Here is a 19229-nt window from a genome sequence, read left to right on the forward strand (position 1 = left end):
AACACTCCATTCACAATATCCTCAAAAAAAAAATAAAATACTTGGGAATCAACCTAACAAAAGAGGTGAAAGATTTATACAATGAAAACTACAGAACCCTAAAGAGAGAAGTAGAAGAAGATCTTAGAAGATGGAAAAATATACCCTGTTCATGGATAGGCAGAACTAACATCATCAAAATGGCGATATTACCCAAAGTTCTCTATAGGTTTAATGCAATGCCAATCAAAATCCCAATGGCATTGCTTGTAGAAATAGATAAAGCAATCATGAAATTCATATGGAAAAATAAAAGACCCAGAATAGCAAAAGCAATTCTAAGCAGGAAGTGTGAATCAGGCGGTATAGCGATACCAGATTTCAAACTATATTACAGAGCAATAGTAACAAAAACAGCATGGTACTAGTACCAAAACAGGCGGGTGGACCAATGGTACAGAATAGAGGACACAGAAACCAATCCACAAAGTTACAACTATCTTATATTTGATAAAGGGGCTAAAAGCATGCAATGGAGGAAGGACAGTATCTTCAACAAATGGTGCTGGGAAAACTGGAAATCCATATGCAACAAAATGAAACTGAATCCCTTTCTCTCACCATGCACAAAAGTTAACTCAAAATGGATGAAGGAGCTTGATATCAAGTCAGAGACTCTGCATCTGATAGAAGAAAAAGTTGGCTATGATCTACATACTGTGGGGTTGGGCTCCAAATTCCTCAATAGGACACCCATAGCACAACAGTTAATAACTAGAATCAACAAATGGGACTTACTCAAACTAAAAAGTTTTTTCTCAGCAAAAGAAACAATGAGAGGTAAATAGGGAGCCTATATCCTGGGAACAAATCTTTACTCCTCACACTTCAGATAGAGCCCTAATATCCAGAGTATACAAAGAACTCAAAAAATTAAACAATAAGAAAACAAATAACCCAATCAACAAATGGGCCAAGGACCTGAACAGACACTTCTCAGAGGAGGACATACAATCAATCAACAAGTAGATGAAAAAATGCTCACCATCTCTAGCAGTCAGAGAAATGCAAATCAAAACCACCCTAAGATACCATCTCACTCCAGTAAGATTGGCAGCCATTATGAAGTCAAACAACAACAAGTGCTGGCGAGGATGTGGGGACAAGGGTTCACTTGTACATTGCTGCTGGGACTGCAAATTGGTGCGGCCAGGTTTGAAAAGCAGTATGGAGATTTCTTGGAAAGCTGGGAATGAAACCACCATTTGACCCAGCTATTCCCCTTCTTGGTCTATTCCCTAAAGACCTAAAAAGAGCATGCTACAGGAACACTGCTACATCGATATTCATAGCAGCACAATTCACAATAGCAAGACTCTGGAACCAACCTAGATGCCCTTCAATAGACGAATGGATAAAAAAAATGTGGCATTTACACACAATGGAGTATTACTCGGCATTTAAAAAATGACAAAATCATGGAATTTGCAGGGAAATGGATGGCATTAGAGCAGATTATGCTAAGTGAAGCTAGCCAATCCCTAAAAAACAAATTCCAAATGTTTTCTTTGATATAAGGAGAATAACTAAGAACAGAGTTGGGAGGAAGAGCATGAGAAGAAGATTAACATTAAACAGGGACGAGAGGTGGGAGGGAAAGGGAGAGAGAAGGGAAATTGCATGGAAATGGAAGGAGACCCTCATGGTTATTCAAAATTACATACAAGAGGAAGTGAGGGGAAAGGGAAAAAAAAAAACAAGGGGGAGAAATGAATTACAGTAGATGGGGTAGAGAGAGGAGATGGGAGGGGAGGGGAGTGGGGATAGTAGAAGATAGGAAAGGCAGCAGAATACAACAGACACTAGTATGGCAATATGTAAAACAGTGGATGTGTAACCGATGTGATGCTGCAATCTATACGGGGTAAAAATGGGAGTTCATAACCCACTTGAATCAAAGTGTGAAATATGATATGTCAAGAACTATGTAACGTTTTGAACAACCAATAATAAAAATTAAAAATAAATAAATAAATAAACAAAAAAAAAAAACATTTTAAGAAAGTAGTGAGATATATTCGGTGAAAATACATTAAAAAAAAAAAAGTTAACCTCTTGCTAGTTACTGATATTACCTAATAGTATCTTTGTTAGTAATCTGGGCAATAAGGCTTTAGTGAAAAAAGATGTTTGGTAGAAATGACACAGGATTCAAAGGAGGAACAGCAAGCCTTCTGGTTAGGAATTATCAGCGGCTACAGTATCTTGATTAAAGAATAGGGGCACAAGATACATACATTCTGAAGAATAGAAGCATTTCTTCAGTTTCCTGAAATTTCATGGTAATTTCTTCCCCTTCCCTTTTACCCTTTAAATAGCTTTGAAAGATTCATCCCTTAGTGGAAAATTTAGGACCCAGGAAAACTAAGGAAAATTGACAGGAATGATTATAAATTAACATCTTGCTGTGTCTTCCTAAATGGCTAAGAAAGGGGATGGAGGATATTGGTATCCCCATAACATCATAATCCCTATTACTATGGTGTGGTTTCAGCATTTGGTTGCAAGTGACTTCTCATAACAAATATAAATTGTATGTACCTCACAGAATTGTAGTGAGGATGTGCTGCTATCTGTAACTGAAAATGGTATCTGTCCTTAGGGAGCATTCAATAAATATTAGCTTACTATTAATATTTTATTATTATTATTTTGGTACTGGGGGATTGAACCCAGGGGCACCTAACCACTGAGATACACCCCCAGCCCTTTTATTTTGAGACACGGTCTCACTAAGTTGCTTAGGATCTTGCTAAGATGCTGATGCTGACTTTTAACTTGTGATCCTCCAGCCTCAGCCCCCTGAGCCACTGGGATTATAGGCATGTGCCACTACCTCCAGTTTACTAATATTATTAGTAGGAGGCACATCACAGACTTTTTAAGTAAAAAGATATAGCAATAGACGATCTAGAGTTACTATTAGGTAAGAATAACTTTTTAGTATTATAAGGAATACTCACGCTGAATACAATTAAGAATATTAGCTCCATAGAAATGGAGCTCTGAAAGTGGTCTTGGCATCTTTTGTGCTCAATCTCCAACACTCTTAGGTGTGGAAGGAGAATATGACTCTCTTACTGGTAAGTAATTATCAGTCCTAGTGTTCAGGTCTGGAGCTACGCTAATGGTATGGCTTTGAGTTCCCTCCACTACCATGTTGAACAGTGGAATCGGTGGTCACATTGTAGAGAAGCTAAGAGTTGGCCCATTTGGCAGCAAACGTCACCCAAAGTATAAGAAGACTGCTCAGGGTAGTGACTCATTATATTTTCAAGCACTTACAAAGTGGGAATCTTATTAAAATATTTGTTTCATAGGACTTACATAGAGAAATGAAGCAATTTTACTTATAATCCTGAGGATCCTTTGTGTAATTTAGGAATAAGAAATACTAGGAAGAACAGGAAATTGTGATATCCAAGTATTACTACTGCCAGAGTTAGTGACATTAGATAAACTAAGTTTAGAAAAAGGAAGTTCATGCTGATATACTTTTAAATCTTTTATTTTTATATATTGTAAAGTTTAAGTGGGCCTTTAGATTCAATCTGGGCTTCTGATCTATCTTTGAATATTACACTGCAAAATGACACTAGCAGCTTCTGAACAGAAAACAAATCACCTGTCAAACCTGATCCTATGTGAAATGCTTTGTCTCATGTAGGAGAGAATTCTTTGAACATATGACCTATGTACAAATGGTTAAGTTTCTGTGTTGATCCATAATGGCACTGATGATAATAATAAACTCACCCCAAAATCTTATGCAAAGAACAATGCCTTTACTTTTTGCTAAATAGTGATTATATAATCACAAATTATCAATTTTCATGTATAATTCCAACTTATTATATTATATCATTTGTCAAGGCTTAATAATTTTAACCTTTTTAAAATTTTAACTTTTTTAAAAAGTTAACTGTCTTTACAAAGAAAGCAATTCAAATTAACCAACCATGCCCTACAACTAGAAATGATTCTGAGTAAGAATTAAAACAAAAGGAACTTTAAAAAAAAGTATTAATTCTTACCGACTCCAGAGGTTATTGATTCTGCATCAATATCACTAGCTTTTTTTCTTGCCACTGCAGCTAGTGCCAATTCACCCTTATCTAGGGCAAGGTAATGGATATCCTTTGGAAATAAAGTGAAATAAAAGATTAATCTTGGTTAAGTTACAAAGGAGATTTTGAAAAGAAGAAGCTTCCTGTTCAAATTACAAAATACATATGACCAATGAATATTCTTTTTTGTACTTATATTTCTGTTTTCCAGGGCAAACAAATTTTTCTTAATTAGAGATCAAAGTCACAACTAAAGGCTATTATTTAATCATTTCATCATTTAAGGGGAAAATACATGTTTTAATAAACTGACACACTCAGTTTTATTAGGGAATAAAACCACAAATATTTGGTTAGGATTTACTATATGAGAGAGATCTTTTACACCATGCTATTTTTTCTTTTTTAAGACAGGATCTTGGGCTGGGGTTGTGGCTCGGAGGTAAGAGTGCTTACCTAGCATGTGTGAGGCACTGGGTTCGATCCTCAGCATCACACAAAGCAAAATAAAGATATTGTGTCCACCTCTAACTAAAACAAATATTAAAAAAAAAGAGACAGAGTCTTGCTATGTTGCCCAGGCTGATAAAATCTTAGGCTCAAGTGATTCTCCTGCCTCAGCCTCCTGAGTAGCTGGGACTACAGGCGTGCTCTACCATGCCCAGTTCTGAGGGTGCTTCTTCACAATTTAATTATATATTATATTATATTATATTATATTATATTATATTATGGCAACAACTACATGAGGAATATTATAGACATTTTTAATATATCTGGAACATATTTGTTAATACTATTAATACTACTACTACTATTATTTTTAACTCACCAGTCAACAAATTATTAGTACCTACTAAGTGCTGGGCACTGTTTGGGAATATACACATCAGTTATAACAGAGTGCTATAAATCAAAAGTTAATTACATAAAAGTGAAATTGATGTTAAAGCACATATTTGCACAGATTGTAGCCAGAGGAGGAACTGGTCCTTGATCTAAGTCTTGAAGGATAAATAAGAACTATATTAGGAGGAGCCAGATCCTATGGCACACACCTATAATCCCAGCAATAAAGAAGATTGAGGAGGTGGATCCCAGGTTCAATGGGAGCCTTAGCAATTTATTGAGGTGCAACTTTACAAGATTCAGAGCCTCACACATGCTAGACAATGTTCCACCACTGAACCACAACCCCAGCTCTTAGTCCTATAATTTCATTGTTTTTATTGATTGCTCAAAACATTACAATGATTGACATATCATATATCATACATTTGATTCAAATGGGGTATGAATTCTTATTTTTCCCACGTGTACAGATTGCAGGATCACATTGGTTATATAGCCATGTTTATACATACTGCCATACTAGTGTCTGTTGTATTCTTTTTAATGGCCGAGTAGAAGTCAAATTGTGTGTGTGCAACAATTTCTTAATCCATTCATCTACTGATTGACATCTGTGTTAATTTTATAATTTATCTACTGTGAATTGTACTGCTATAATCATTGACATGGCTGTGCTGCTGTAGAATGCCCATTTTAGATCTTTGGGGAAAATACCCTGGAGTGGGATAGCAGGTCATATGGTGGTTCCATCCCTATTTTTTAAAGGAATCTCCATACTGCTTTTCAGAATGGTTGTTCTAGTCCACAGTCCTTCCAACAATATAAAAGTGTTCCTTTGTCCCCACAACCTCACCAGCATTTATTGTTGTTTGTGTTCTTGATCATTGCCATTCTGATTGGAGTGAGATGAAATTTTAGTTTTGATTTGCTAGAGATGTTGAACATTTTTCTCATATATTCATTGGCCTTTTGTGTTTGTTCTTTTGGGTTTTTTTTTTTTTGGTATACAGTTTTTTGAGTTCTCTGCCAATTGTGGATATTAATCCTATCTACTATCAGAGGGGTAGCTGTCCAAGATTGTCTCCCATTCTGTAAGTTCTCTCTTCATGTTCTTAATCATGTCCTTTGCTGTTCAGAAGCTTTTTAGTTTAATGACATCCCACTTATTGATTCTTGGTTTTATTTCTTGAGCTTTAGGGGTCTTGTTAAGAAAGTTGGTTCCAGTACCTGTATGATGGAGTTTTTACCAAGTTTTCTTCTAGCAGTTGTAAAGTTTCTGGTCTAATTCTTAAGTCTTTGATCCATTTTGATTTGATTTTTGTGCAGAGTTGCAGGGGAAAAGAAACATTTGTATATTGTTGGTGGGACTGCAGATTAGTATAACCATTCTGGAAAGTAGTATGATGATTTCCAAAAAAACTAGGGATAGAACCACATGATCTACCTATCCCACTCCTGGGTATTTTCCCCAAAGATCTACATTTGGCATACTACAGCAATATAGCCACATCAATGTTTATAACAGCACAATTCATAATAGCTAAATTATGGAAACAACCCAGATGGCTAGTCAATAGTGTTCTATTTAACATTAAAAAGAATGAAATTATGGCATTTGCCAGTAAATGAATTGAACTGAAGAATATCTATGCTAAGTGAAATTAACCAAACTCAAACTCAAAGGTTGAATGTTTTCTCTCATATGTGGAAGCTAGAGTAAAAAGGGGAAGGGAAAGATAAGATTACATAGTCAATCAATACAAACTAATCGAGGAGTGAAAGAATACCTAGTAGTGCAGAGGTAGGAGAAGGGGAGGGGGAGGAAGGACAAGAGGGAAAAAGAGGAATCATGAACCCAAATAGATGACCATGCATGTACAAGTTTGTCAGGATGAAACCAACTACTACGTATAATCACAAAGCTCTTTAAAAAAGATATATTACCTTATTTTTCAAATATATATAAATTGAACAAAAATAATTTTGGAGTTTTTAGTTTTACAGATTTATTATGTACTCTATCATAATTCAGTACATATATACAGTATAGAATGATCATATCATCAGAGTAGTTAATATTAAAGTTGGATAAATTTTTAAAAGTTAATACTCATTGATTACACAATTTTGGGAAAAAAAGTCTCATTTACTGGTAATATAAGTGGTCAAGATTTTATAGAACAGAGGGAGGCAAACTATGGCCAATGGACCTTGTGTATGTAGAGCCCTCAAGAATGATTTTTACATTTTGAAAATATTTGAAGAACTACATTACCCACTGGTATTAAACTTTGAATGGCCTTGGAATTCAGCTTTTGCTACAGACTTGAAAATGTTTCAAGCAAAAGTTACAAGGCAAAACAGTGCTTATATGTGAGTCTTACATGTAAAACATACTGTGATAAAGTCATTTCAATGACAACTAATGTTTGAACTGCAAATAATGTCAGGCCTTCACTGTCAAAAGTTTAAAAAGAAAAAAGTGATGTCTCCATTCCCAGCAATATATTTTCTAATTTTGAACTACAGCAGTGTTTTTCAGACCTCTATGCATGTGCAAAGTAAATTTCCATATTCCAAAATCCATTTAACTGTGCAATTGAGGAACTTTAATTGGAAGTGATTTGCAATGTAATGACATGCTAAAAGGCATTCTAGCCTTTTAGCTAATATAATTCTAAAAATGCCTTCCAATCTGTGACTATGTTCAATTAAAACCATATGCTCATAGATTGATATCAGTATTTTGCAGAAACTATGCACAAGGAAAGACATTTATAAAGGTGAAATATGGAAAATCTCATTGTAGATCAGCATTAACAAATGAACATTTCAATTGATTTGGATGATAGGAAACAATGTTATTCCTCTTAAAAGAATTCTGTTCTTCATAGTCACAGACCTTACTTAGAAAAAACTATACTCAGTATACTCAATTTTTATATTTTAAATCATATTAATAAGATTTATGGAAATTTGCTTTCTCTCTTATTTTATAAGTACCTACACAATACTCTTAGTTTTGCCTCTTGACCCACAGTTTATAATATTTGCTCTCTAGCCCTTTACAGAAAGAATCCGTATTTCAACAACATATTAGACTCTGAAATTCACAAATACTTGTAGGAAATCTTTTGGGGGAGGTTACTGGGGATTGAACAGGGGTGGGACACTTAACCACCAAGCCACTTCCCCAGCCCTTTTTATTTTTCATTTTGAGACAGGGTCTTACCAAGTTACTAAGGGCCTTGCTAAATTGCCGAGGCTGATCTCAAATTTGCAGTCCTTATGCTGTAACTTAAACATATGTTAACTGAAATAATCATGTGGGCTTTCCTTTTTTAATTCAAAAGTGGCATGATACTTTCAACACAGACCTTTATATTCATTGGATAAATTAGGAATAATCTAAAAATATACATTGTTGTATTCAGCTAGCTAAAGTTTTAAGATTGCTGCATCTACATTCTTAACACGTTTACATTCTTAAGAATATTCTATGACTTAGAGTTAGACTGCTCTCTAGCCCTTTACAGAAAGAACCCATATTTCAACTGGAATCAGGGTTATACTAGCCTTGTAAAATAAGTTGGGTTATTTTCTGTTTTTGGTTCACTAGTGAAATATGTCTGATTCTTCACTGAAAATAAGCAATACATATGTGATACATTTGAGAAAAAAATGACCAACCACTATTGAAGGACAAAAATTAACACTGATTAAAATATAGACAGACCAAGATGGTGGAACGAGATGGACATCATAACCCTAGGTATATGTATGACTGCACATATGGTGCTACTCCACATTGTGTACAACCAGAGAAATGAAAAGTTGTGCTTCATTTGTGTACAATGAATCAAAATGCATTCTGCTGTCATGTATAACTAATTAGAACAAATTAAAAAATACAAACAGACCTGCTTAATATTGGAAAGACTATGAATCATAAAGACATCAATTGTGGCCCCCAGATAATCTGGAAAATTCAATAGAATTCCAATCAAACCCCTTCAAGGTTTCTCATGGACAAGTTGATCTTAAAATTTATGTCAAAACAAATAATGCAGTATATCGAAAACTTACTCATAATAAAGGCTAATATACAGGGATATAAATCAGAGGAAAAAGAAACATACCCATACACATATGGTTTTATTTGTGGGCTATTAGTGTGAGTACTTTGTGTTCAGTAGTCTTGTAAATGTTGGATATAAGGTTATGTCCTTCACAAATTATTTCAGAATATTTTCTGTCTCTCTGACTCTTTCACTCTATATCACTTACGTGATTTCTCCTCTTTTGTAAACTGTTACAGGGAACTGGGGGTCATTAATTTGAAAAGGGAAAACCTTAACAGTTCTAAGATCAATATTATGACTCTACCACAAATGTCTTATTTCTTACTCTGTTTGGAAACACTACTTGCTAATCTACTTGTTAACCTCCTCACCACTCACATATCTGAATGTGGCCTTCAAAAAATACAGTATAGAGTAAATCTCTATAATTCCATGTTCCTGAGGCTGATAGAGTCCAGGAATCTTTTAGGGTCTGGAGCAAGATATTTACAGTTATCTACATCATCTCCCAGTTCGCTATCTTTTAGCCATTTTCAGATGGCTTTAGCTTTGGAATCTAGCTTAAATGTTGTATTTGTACAATTACATTGTATTCATAAACCTGTGGGAAATGGTTATATTCTAAATGAATCAAGAAAATAAAATCCACAAATATATTATGACTGTATATAGTTCTTTTACCTGAGCAGGCTAGCATTGAAGAGATTAAAAGCAAGAGGCTATTAATAAAATATTCAATAAATAATCATAGAATATATTATTACATAATAGATTTTATTATGTAATATTTATTACCATGAAACTAATGAAGCTTAAGCTTCTTACTTGTGTAGGTCCTCTCTAGTACCTAATTTTCTTTGAAATTTTTAGTTTGTTTATTTTTTAATTCCTCAAATTATATAAGCTTCAGACTCTATAAAACATGTATCTATTCCTAGCCAGATGTCTAACCCTTAAGGCATAGTGGACCTTTACCACGTGCTTAGTTATTTAGAATTGGATCTGGAAGACCCAACTATGTGCTGCCTATGAGAGACTCACTTCACCTCTAAGGACACAAATAGACTAAAAGTGAAATGGGAAAATACCGATGGCAAATGGAAATCAAAAGAGAGAGAAGACAGGAATATTTATATCAGACAAAAATAAACTTTAAGTCAAAAACTGTAAAAAGAAACAAAGAAGGTCCTTATATAAGTGAAAAAGGTCAGTTCATCAAGAAGTTCTACCAGTGCACACGACACTGCAGCGTTTAAATATATAAAGAAAATATTAATAGAGCTGAAGTAAGAAATAGGCTACCACACAACTTTCAACATTGTACAGATCAACTAGTACAAAAAGTAAGAAAACACCAGACTTGAACTATAGTTTAAACTAAATGAAACTAACGAATATTTACGAAACATTTCATCCAACAGAATATACATTCCTTTCAAGTACAAATGGAACATTTTCCAGGATAGATCATGTAAGACCACAAAACAAACCTTAATAAATTTAAGAAGCCTGAAAATTCCGAGAAGAATATTTTCTGACCACAATGACATAAAACCAGGAATCACTAACAAGAAAAATTTTGTAAAACTAACAAATATATGGAAATTAATCAACATGCTCCTTTACAACCAAGGGGATCAAAAAAGAAATTAAGAGGAAACTTTAAAATATCTTGACATAAATGAAAATGTAAACATAAATACTAAAACTTACAGGATGCTGTAAAAGTAGTTCAGAGAGATAAGTTTATAGCAATAAACACCCCCCCCACCCAATCTCAACATCATCACATCTCAAGGAACTAGGACAAAGTAAGTCCAAATTTAGCAGAAGTAACATTGCAGAAATAAATGAATTAGAGACTAGAAAAACAATAGAAAAGACCCATAAAACTAAAAGATGGTTATTTTGAAATGATAAACAAAATTGACAAACTTTAGCTAGACTAAAAAAGAGAAGATTCAAATAAAATGAGAAATGAAAAAGAAGACATTACAATGGATACTTCAGAAATGCATAGCATCATGAAATACCACTGTGAAAAAACTACACATCAACAAATTGGATAATCTAGAAGAAAGAGATGAATTCTTAGAAACATGCATCCTACCCAAGACTGAATCTGGAAGAAACAGAAAATCTGAACAGACCATAGAAAGTAATGAAACTAGGTCAGTAATAAAAATTATCCCATAAGGGTGGGGATGTGGCTCAGTGTTAGAGCACTTTCCTGATATTCATGTAGCCCCAAGTTTGATCCCCAGTAAATGGCCACAAAGTATTCCATCAAAGAAAACTCTAGGACCTAATGGCTCCCCTGCTGAATTCTACCACACATTTGAAGAACTAATATCAATCCTTCTCAAACTCTTCCAAAAAAAAAAAAAAAAATGAAAAGAAGGGAAACTTCTAAACTCTTTTTTTTTTTTTTTTTAATGAGGCAAACATTACCCAGATACTAAAGCCAGACAACATTACAAGAGAAAAAAATTACAAGCCAATATCCTGGATGAACACAGATGTAAAAATCCTCAACAAAATATTAGCAAACTTAATTCAATAGCACATTAACACCATGATCAAGTGGAATTTATCCCAGGAATGTAAGGATGGTTCAACATATGCAAATCAATAAACATGATATACCACATTAACCAAATGAGGAACAAAACCTGAATGATCACATTAAAAGATGCAGAAAAAGCACTTGACAAAACATCTCTTCATGACAAAAACTCTCAAATGTAAGTATAGGATGAATATACCTCGACACAATAAAGGCCATAGATAACAAACTGTCTGCAATTAGCATACTCATAAGTGAAAAGTTTAGGTAGTAATAATACAAGGATACTCACTCTCATGTTGTTTAGTCAACATAGTACTAAAGTACCATCCAGACAATTAGGCAAGAAAAAGAAATATAACACACTCATACAGAAAAGGAATAAGTGAAAATTTCTCTCTTGGCTAATGGAATGATTTTGTATTAAAAAAAACCTTACACACTTTACCAAAAAACTATTAGAACTAATAAACAAATTCAGCTAAGTTTTAGTACAAAAATCAACATACAAGTATCAATAGCATTTGTATATACTCACAATGAACTATCTAAAAGAAAAATTAAGAAAACAATCCCACTTCTAATAATACCAAAAAATGAAATTAAATACTTAGAAATTAAATGAGGCAAAAAATCTGTGATATAAAACACTGTTGAAAGAAATTGATATGAAAGGCATCAAAAGAGAAATGATGGGAGGGGAGGGGAGGAATAGGGGGGATAGAAGGGCAGCAGAATAGACATTATGATTGCTATATGTATATAGGTGACTCTATGACCAGTGTGATTCTGCAATCTGTACAATTAGAAAAATGAGAAATTATACCCCAATGATTCAAATGTATGAATTGCCAAGATCATTGTAATATCATGAATAACTTATAATAAAAAAAGTGAAAAAAGTATACAAAAACTATTAAAAAAAGAATGGTATCAAAAGGATATAAGCATTCACTGCTTTGCACTGCCTCCAAATCTCTGCTCCCTGCACTGTGGTGTAGCACTCAGCTATCCCAACTGTGATTCCAACAGGCCCAGATGTGGCTTGTGCCACAGCTCTGGAGGATACAAGCCACAAAACTTGGTATCTGTGTGTTGCCCACTCTGCAGATGTGCAGAGAACATAAGCCATGTGGCCATGGCTACCTAAATTTCAAAATATGTCAGAGATAGTCTGGCCCTAACAGCTAGTCTGGCCCTAACAGAAACTTGTGATGGGAGAAGTCACGACAGAATGTCCCTATTAGGGTAACACCTAGCAGAACCGTGGAGGAAAGCGACCTCTGAAACCCCCAATATTTAGGCCCCTATTAATGTGATCATTCAGGTTTTGTTCCTCATTTGGTTAATGTGGTATGTCGTGTTTATTGATTTGCATGGAGGCCACCAATATGCATCTTCATTTTTAGAGGCTGGAAGTAAGAGACTCCAACTAGTGAGAACTCCCAGATGGACTGAGCCCAGTGAAGCCATGAGGGTGGGGCTGACTGAGGCCTTGGAAGCCCAACCCCCACTTCAGTATGCCCAGAATACAGGACAGAGTCAAAGGAGATTATGCTGGCATGTTAAGATTTAATATTGTTTTCCCTCTTGGGGTTTAAGACTTACTGGAAACCAGTTACTCCTTTCTTCTTGTCCATTTTTTTCCCCTTTTTGGAATGGGAATGTCTTTCCTATGTCTGACCATTGTATTTTACAAAATCAACATACAAGCATCAGCATCAGTAGATAAATTCTTTAATTTCACAGGCTCACATCTAAAGGAAATTTGCTTCAGAATGAATGTGCCTTAAGTTCTAACTATATATGATTAATATGAGATTCCAGACATTAAACTTTTGAGTTCATGCTATAGCTCAGTGGCAGTGGTCTTGTCTACCATGCATAAGGCCCTGGTTTGATTGGTAGCATTGTAAAAAACAAATAAAACAAACAATGACATATTATGGCATGTATTACCTAGAGAAGTAAAATGAGTAACAGTAACAGAAGACAGAAGGAATGAAAATATACTAATGTCATACTATGTAAGAGGTAACATTATTTGAAAGCTGATGGTCTTTGAGATGCATATTGCAAACCTCAGAACAAACGTGTGCACATGGACACACCATATAAACAAATGAGGCATAGCTAATAAGACAGGTGATATTATAATTTTGTAATACCACAATAAACCCTTAATTAAAAAGAAGCATGAAAATAGGGGGAAAAAAGACAAAAGAACAAATATGATAAAAAAAAACAAATTTAAATCTAATTACATTAAATAAAAGATGGTCTGAGTTCAATCTAAAAAAGCAATGAACTGAGGCTGTTACACTGGCTGAAAAAGCAAGAATCAATTACATTTTGAATTTGGGAAACCACCTTAAAGATACAGATAGGTTAGAAATAAAAGGATAGAAAAAATATACAATGTAAATACGAAACATCAGAAAGTTGAATTGACTATATTAATGAAAGACAAAAAAAAAATAGAATAATAATATTAGGGAAAGAAAGCTATTTCATGACAAAGAGGGTCAATGGCTTCAAATATTTGAAGCTGAGATCTGAAAGTAGTAAAATCCATTATCAAAGATGGTGGATTTAAACACTCTAAGTAATTCACAGAACAAAGTCAGAGGTATATAAAAAACTTAACACTATCAACCCTTTGGGCCTAATTATCCTTTGTAGAACACCATCTAGCAAGAGTAAAATATATATTTTTTCAAGTACATATGGACATTCAGCAAGACAAACTATATGTTGGCCATAAAAATAATTCTCAATAAATTTAAAAGACTGAAACCATACACAGCACAATGAATCTAGTTAGAAATCAGTTTCTAAAGATATTTAAAAAGGTATCTGAAAAATCCACAGATATTTGATATTAACACAGTTTTAAATAGCCTGTGAGTCAAAGAGAAATCATAAGGGAAATTAGAAAATATTATGAACTGAATGAAAATGAAAACACAACATCAGTGAAATTAAGCTACAGCAGTTTATAGAGAAACTTCTAGCTTTATATGATTACACTAAAAATGGAGAAAGATTAAATCAACAATATAAGCTTTCACCTTATGAACTTAAAGAGTGTATTAAATTGAAGATAAGTAGAAGAAACAAAGATTAACATGGAAATCAAGGAAATAAAGTAGATTTTATCAAATCTAAACAGGCTAAAGTACCAGTTCTGACCCATTGTCTGTCTTTGTGTGGCCTATGAGCTTAGAAAAGTTTTTACACTTTTAAATGGTGGGGGGAAATTCCAAATAAGAATGTAAAAGAAAATTGTATTAAATTCAACTTCTAGGGTGAAAAAATAAAATATGTACTGGAACATGGTCATGTTCATTCATTCACATATCATTTTGTCACTACCTCATGTTACAATAGCAAAGATGAGTAATAGAAACACAGACCATATGGCTTGAAAAGTTTAAAATATTTACTCTAGGCTTTTTTTTCTTTTTAATTGCCAGGGCCTCATGCTATTCAAGTGCTTGACCACTAAACTATATCCCCAGCTCAAAAGACAGATTTCTACTAAGATTAATTTAAGAAATAGAAAACTTGAATGGCCATATATCAATGCATAAAATTAAATTCAAAACAGGAAACGTCCCACAAAAAAAGTTTCAGGCTAGATGAATTCTCTAATGAATTCTCTCAAATATTTATGGAAGAATTACTACCATAATTCATACATATTCTTTCCTGAAAGGGGAAAAAAAGGAAAGTTGATCAGTTGCTCATGTAGACAAAAGGAAGAGCATGAATAGAAAAATAAGAAGGGACACCTTGTGATGCAATTTATAATTCTAGTATAACATGATACCCAGACTAGAAAAAGACAAAAATATTGATGTCACTCATGAACATAAACAATGCATGAAAATATATCACAACCAGTTGGGCTTTATCCCAAGAATGCAAAGTTTACCTGTTGAAAAAAAAATCAACGCAACTGGTCATATCAACAGAATAAAAAGAAAATGGTCATTTCAATAGATGCAGAAAACATTTTACATAATTCAGCACCAACTGATTAAGTTTTCAACACACTAGAAATACAAAGATCCTCCTTCAAACTGATAAGAAGGTCTGTGGAAGAAAGAAGGGGAGAAAAAAAACTAGAGCTGACAGCAAACTTAATGGTGAAAAAGTGAATGGTTTTCTTCTAAAGATCAGAAATAAGTCAAGGATAGTCATTCTCACTACTTTTATTTAACATTGTGTCAGAGGTACAAGCCATTGCAACAGAAAGAAAACCAAAAAACATATAGATTGGCAAGCAGAAAGTTATTTTCTGTTCAAAAACTACATATTAAGAGAGAGGAAAAATGGAGCAGAGGATCTAGGAAGCAAGTCTCCATTGCTCTGCAGTCCAGAATTGAACCAATGAAAGAACCAGAGTTGACCAGAGTGGTGGGGGTCAGAATGAATACTCTAAAATACAATAATAGTTAGTCAGAGACTTGAGGGACTCAGAAACTGGTTAGGAAATAGTTACTGTTCCAGAAAACAGGAAAGAATTCATTATTTCCTGAACTCTGACCAGGGCAGATCAGGAGAGAGGGGTAAAAAGGAGAAAGATGGAGAGGAAAAGCACACAAGCTTAATTTCTTAATATCAGTAGAACAGAAACCCAGTCTAATTTCAACTGGGACAGGAGTATAAAAGACACTTAGTGAAGGTGAAGCTCACAATTTATCTCAAATTGCTACAGGAAAACTATGCCAGGCAGCAGTCTTATAGAGTCTACATTTAAGACTGCATCCCTAGATGGCTGTGGTGTTGCATGCCTATAATCTCAGCAATTCAGGAAGCTGAGGAAGGAGGATTGTAAGTTTGAAGCCAGCCTCATCAACTCAGTGAGGCCCTAAGCAACTCAGGGAGACCATGTCTCTAAATAAAAAATAAAAAGGGCTGTGGATGTGGCTTAGTGGTTAAGCATCCCTGGGTCCAATCCTTGGTCCCAAACTAAATAAATAAATAAATTTAGAAAAGCAATGGATAAAATTACCAATGAACTTAAAGAAGTTTTAAGGATGGACTAAGGGAAAACACAGAGGATAAAAAAAAAAACTTCAATAAAGAGATTATGAAAAAAATACTGGAAATGAAAGACATAATAAAACAAATTTAAAATTCGGTTGAAAGCATGAATAACAGATTAGATTCCTATAGAAGACAGATCTTGAGGCTCTGAAGAGAAGGCATATATAACCTTGAAAATACTGCAAACATTTCACCCTAAAATTGGAACAGTTAAATATTTAGCTAAGATAATAAGTGACCATTACCAGAATATTGACAACATTAAGAGACCAAATCTGATGACCATTGGCATTGAAGAGGGTGCTAAGATAGTTTTAAGAGCATCCACTACCTTTTCAGTAAACTAATATCAGAAAATGAGATAGAAATCCAAATGCAGGAGGCATTCAGTATCTCACATAGACAAGATCTAAAAAGATAATCTCTAAGACATTATAACTAAAATGTCTAAACAGAACAAAGAATTTTAAAAGCTTCACGAGAAAAACAGCAGGTCATTTTTACAGGTAAGCCAATCTGAATTACTCCCAATTTCTCAGTACTGACTCTAAAATCCAGGAGGTCTTCGAACAATATTTACAAAGCCCTGAAAGAAAAAACTGCTAGCCATAATTTTTATACTCAGCAAAGTTGTCCTTCAGAATTTAAGAAATTTAAAAATTTTAAGATCAGCATAAACTAAAAGAATTAATGACTACTAAGGCAGAACCACATAAAACGCTGTAATGAAAATAGCAAAAACAGTATAATAATATAAAAAATATTACACAAAGAAATGAAAAACAAATTTTAAAGCCAGAAAATGGAAGAATGTTACTAGAAGAATGGTCAAGTAAAGAAGAATCAAATATGAATTAAACATTAGAAAGACATGAAAATAGAAAGAAATAATAATCATTTTTTAATAATTACATTGAATGTAAATGGTCTTAACTCTCCAATTAAAAGGCAGAGATGAGCAAAGTGGATTAAAAAATGAAATAAGCCAATCCCAAAAAAACAAAAGCCAAATGTTTTCTCTAATATGTGAATGCTAATTCACAATAAGGTGAGGGGCACTACAGAAGAATAGCATTACCTTAGATTAGGTAGAGGGAAGTGAAGGGAGGGGAGGAGAGGAGAAATGCACTCTACTATCATGTACAACTAATTAAAACAAATAAAAAATAGTTTTAAAAAAAGAAAAAAAGATACAAATATATGTTATTTACAAGAGATTCACTTAATAGACAAAGATATTCAGAGGCTGAAAGTTAAAAGATGGAAAGATATCCCACTGCAAATGGACTGAAAGTAAGAGTAGCTACTCGAATATCCAAAAAAGCAGACATCAAGCCAAAATTAGTCAGAAGAGACAGTAGTCTCCTTCATACTGGTAAAGGACACTGTTTAACATGAAGACATAATGAATATAAATATCTGTGCCCCAAATATCTGGGCATCTGCTTACATAAAATAAACTCTACTTGTCATAAAAACCTGTATAGATTCCAATAAAATAATACTAGGTAATTTTAACATACCTCACTCACCAATATATATATCTGCAGACATAAACTAAGACATTTCAAACCTAAAAAGTAATCAAATAAACTCAACAGACATCCACAGATTATTTCATTCATCAACAACTGAACTCATTTCCTCTCAGCTATACATGGAACATTCTCCAAAGTAGAACTTAGACTAGGAGACAAAGCAAGTCTTAGCAAATACAAAAAGAAAAAAACATTGAGATAATTCCATGCATCTTATCAGAAATCATAATGAAATAAAATTAGCAATCAATAGCACATATGAAGATTGAATAATATGCTTTTGAATGAGGAATGGGTCATAGAAGAAAAAAAAATTTTAAACAAGAACAGAGATACAACATATCAGAATTGCTGGAACACTATAAAGGCAGTTCTAAAAGGAGAGGTCATAGCATTGAGTTCCTGCATTAAACAACAACAATAACAGATTTCAAATAATTTAATGTTACCTCTCAAGGCCTTAGAAAAGCAAGAACAAACTAATTCTAAAATCAATAGAAGATAGAAAAAAATTAAGTTCAGAGCCAATGTTAATAAAATACATAAAAATATGAATGATTAATGCAAGAAAGAATTGTTACTTTGAAAATATAAGATTGATAAACCCTTAGCTAAACTAATAAAAAGAAAGAGAAGACCCAAATCAATACAATTAGAGATGAAAAATATCACTAAAGATATTTCTGAAAACTAGAGGATTATTAGGACTTATTTTGAACATTTATACTCCAACAAATCAGAAAATCTAGATGATACTAACAAATTTCTAGATACATATGACCTGCCCAAATTGAAACAAGAGGATATAAAGAACCTAAGTTGATCAACAGCAAGCAATGAGATTGGGTCAGTAAGAAAAAGCTTTCCAACAAAGAAAAGCCCAGGACCAGATTAAGTCTCAGCTGAATTCCACCAGATCTTTAAAGAAGAATTACACCTCCTCAAATAATTCCACAAAATAGAAAGGGGGGAATCTTCCAAATTCATATTAAGAAGCCAAAATTACCCTGCTGTCAAAACCAGAGAAGAA

The 19229-nt window shown here is 33.7% G+C and overlaps 1 protein-coding gene across 25 annotated transcripts in view; it reads right to left on the bottom strand.

Annotated features, from left to right (window-relative positions):
- Positions 1–19229, bottom strand: part of Wdpcp (WD repeat containing planar cell polarity effector) — a 519910-nt gene that overhangs the window by 111663 nt on the left and 389018 nt on the right. For all 25 annotated transcript variants that reach the window (XR_013088670.2, XR_013088671.2, XM_076833808.2 and 22 more), the window contains one exon: positions 4074–4176. Coding sequence is in view for 23 of the 25 variants with exons in the window: in XM_076833808.2 (XP_076689923.2) it covers positions 4074–4176 (103 nt within the window). In the remaining 2 variants the exon portion in view is untranslated. The remainder of the gene's footprint in view (positions 1–4073; positions 4177–19229) is intronic.

Source organism: Callospermophilus lateralis, chromosome 14 (assembly GCF_048772815.1).
Source record: "Callospermophilus lateralis isolate mCalLat2 chromosome 14, mCalLat2.hap1, whole genome shotgun sequence".
NCBI classification, from domain to species: domain Eukaryota; kingdom Metazoa; phylum Chordata; class Mammalia; order Rodentia; family Sciuridae; genus Callospermophilus; species Callospermophilus lateralis.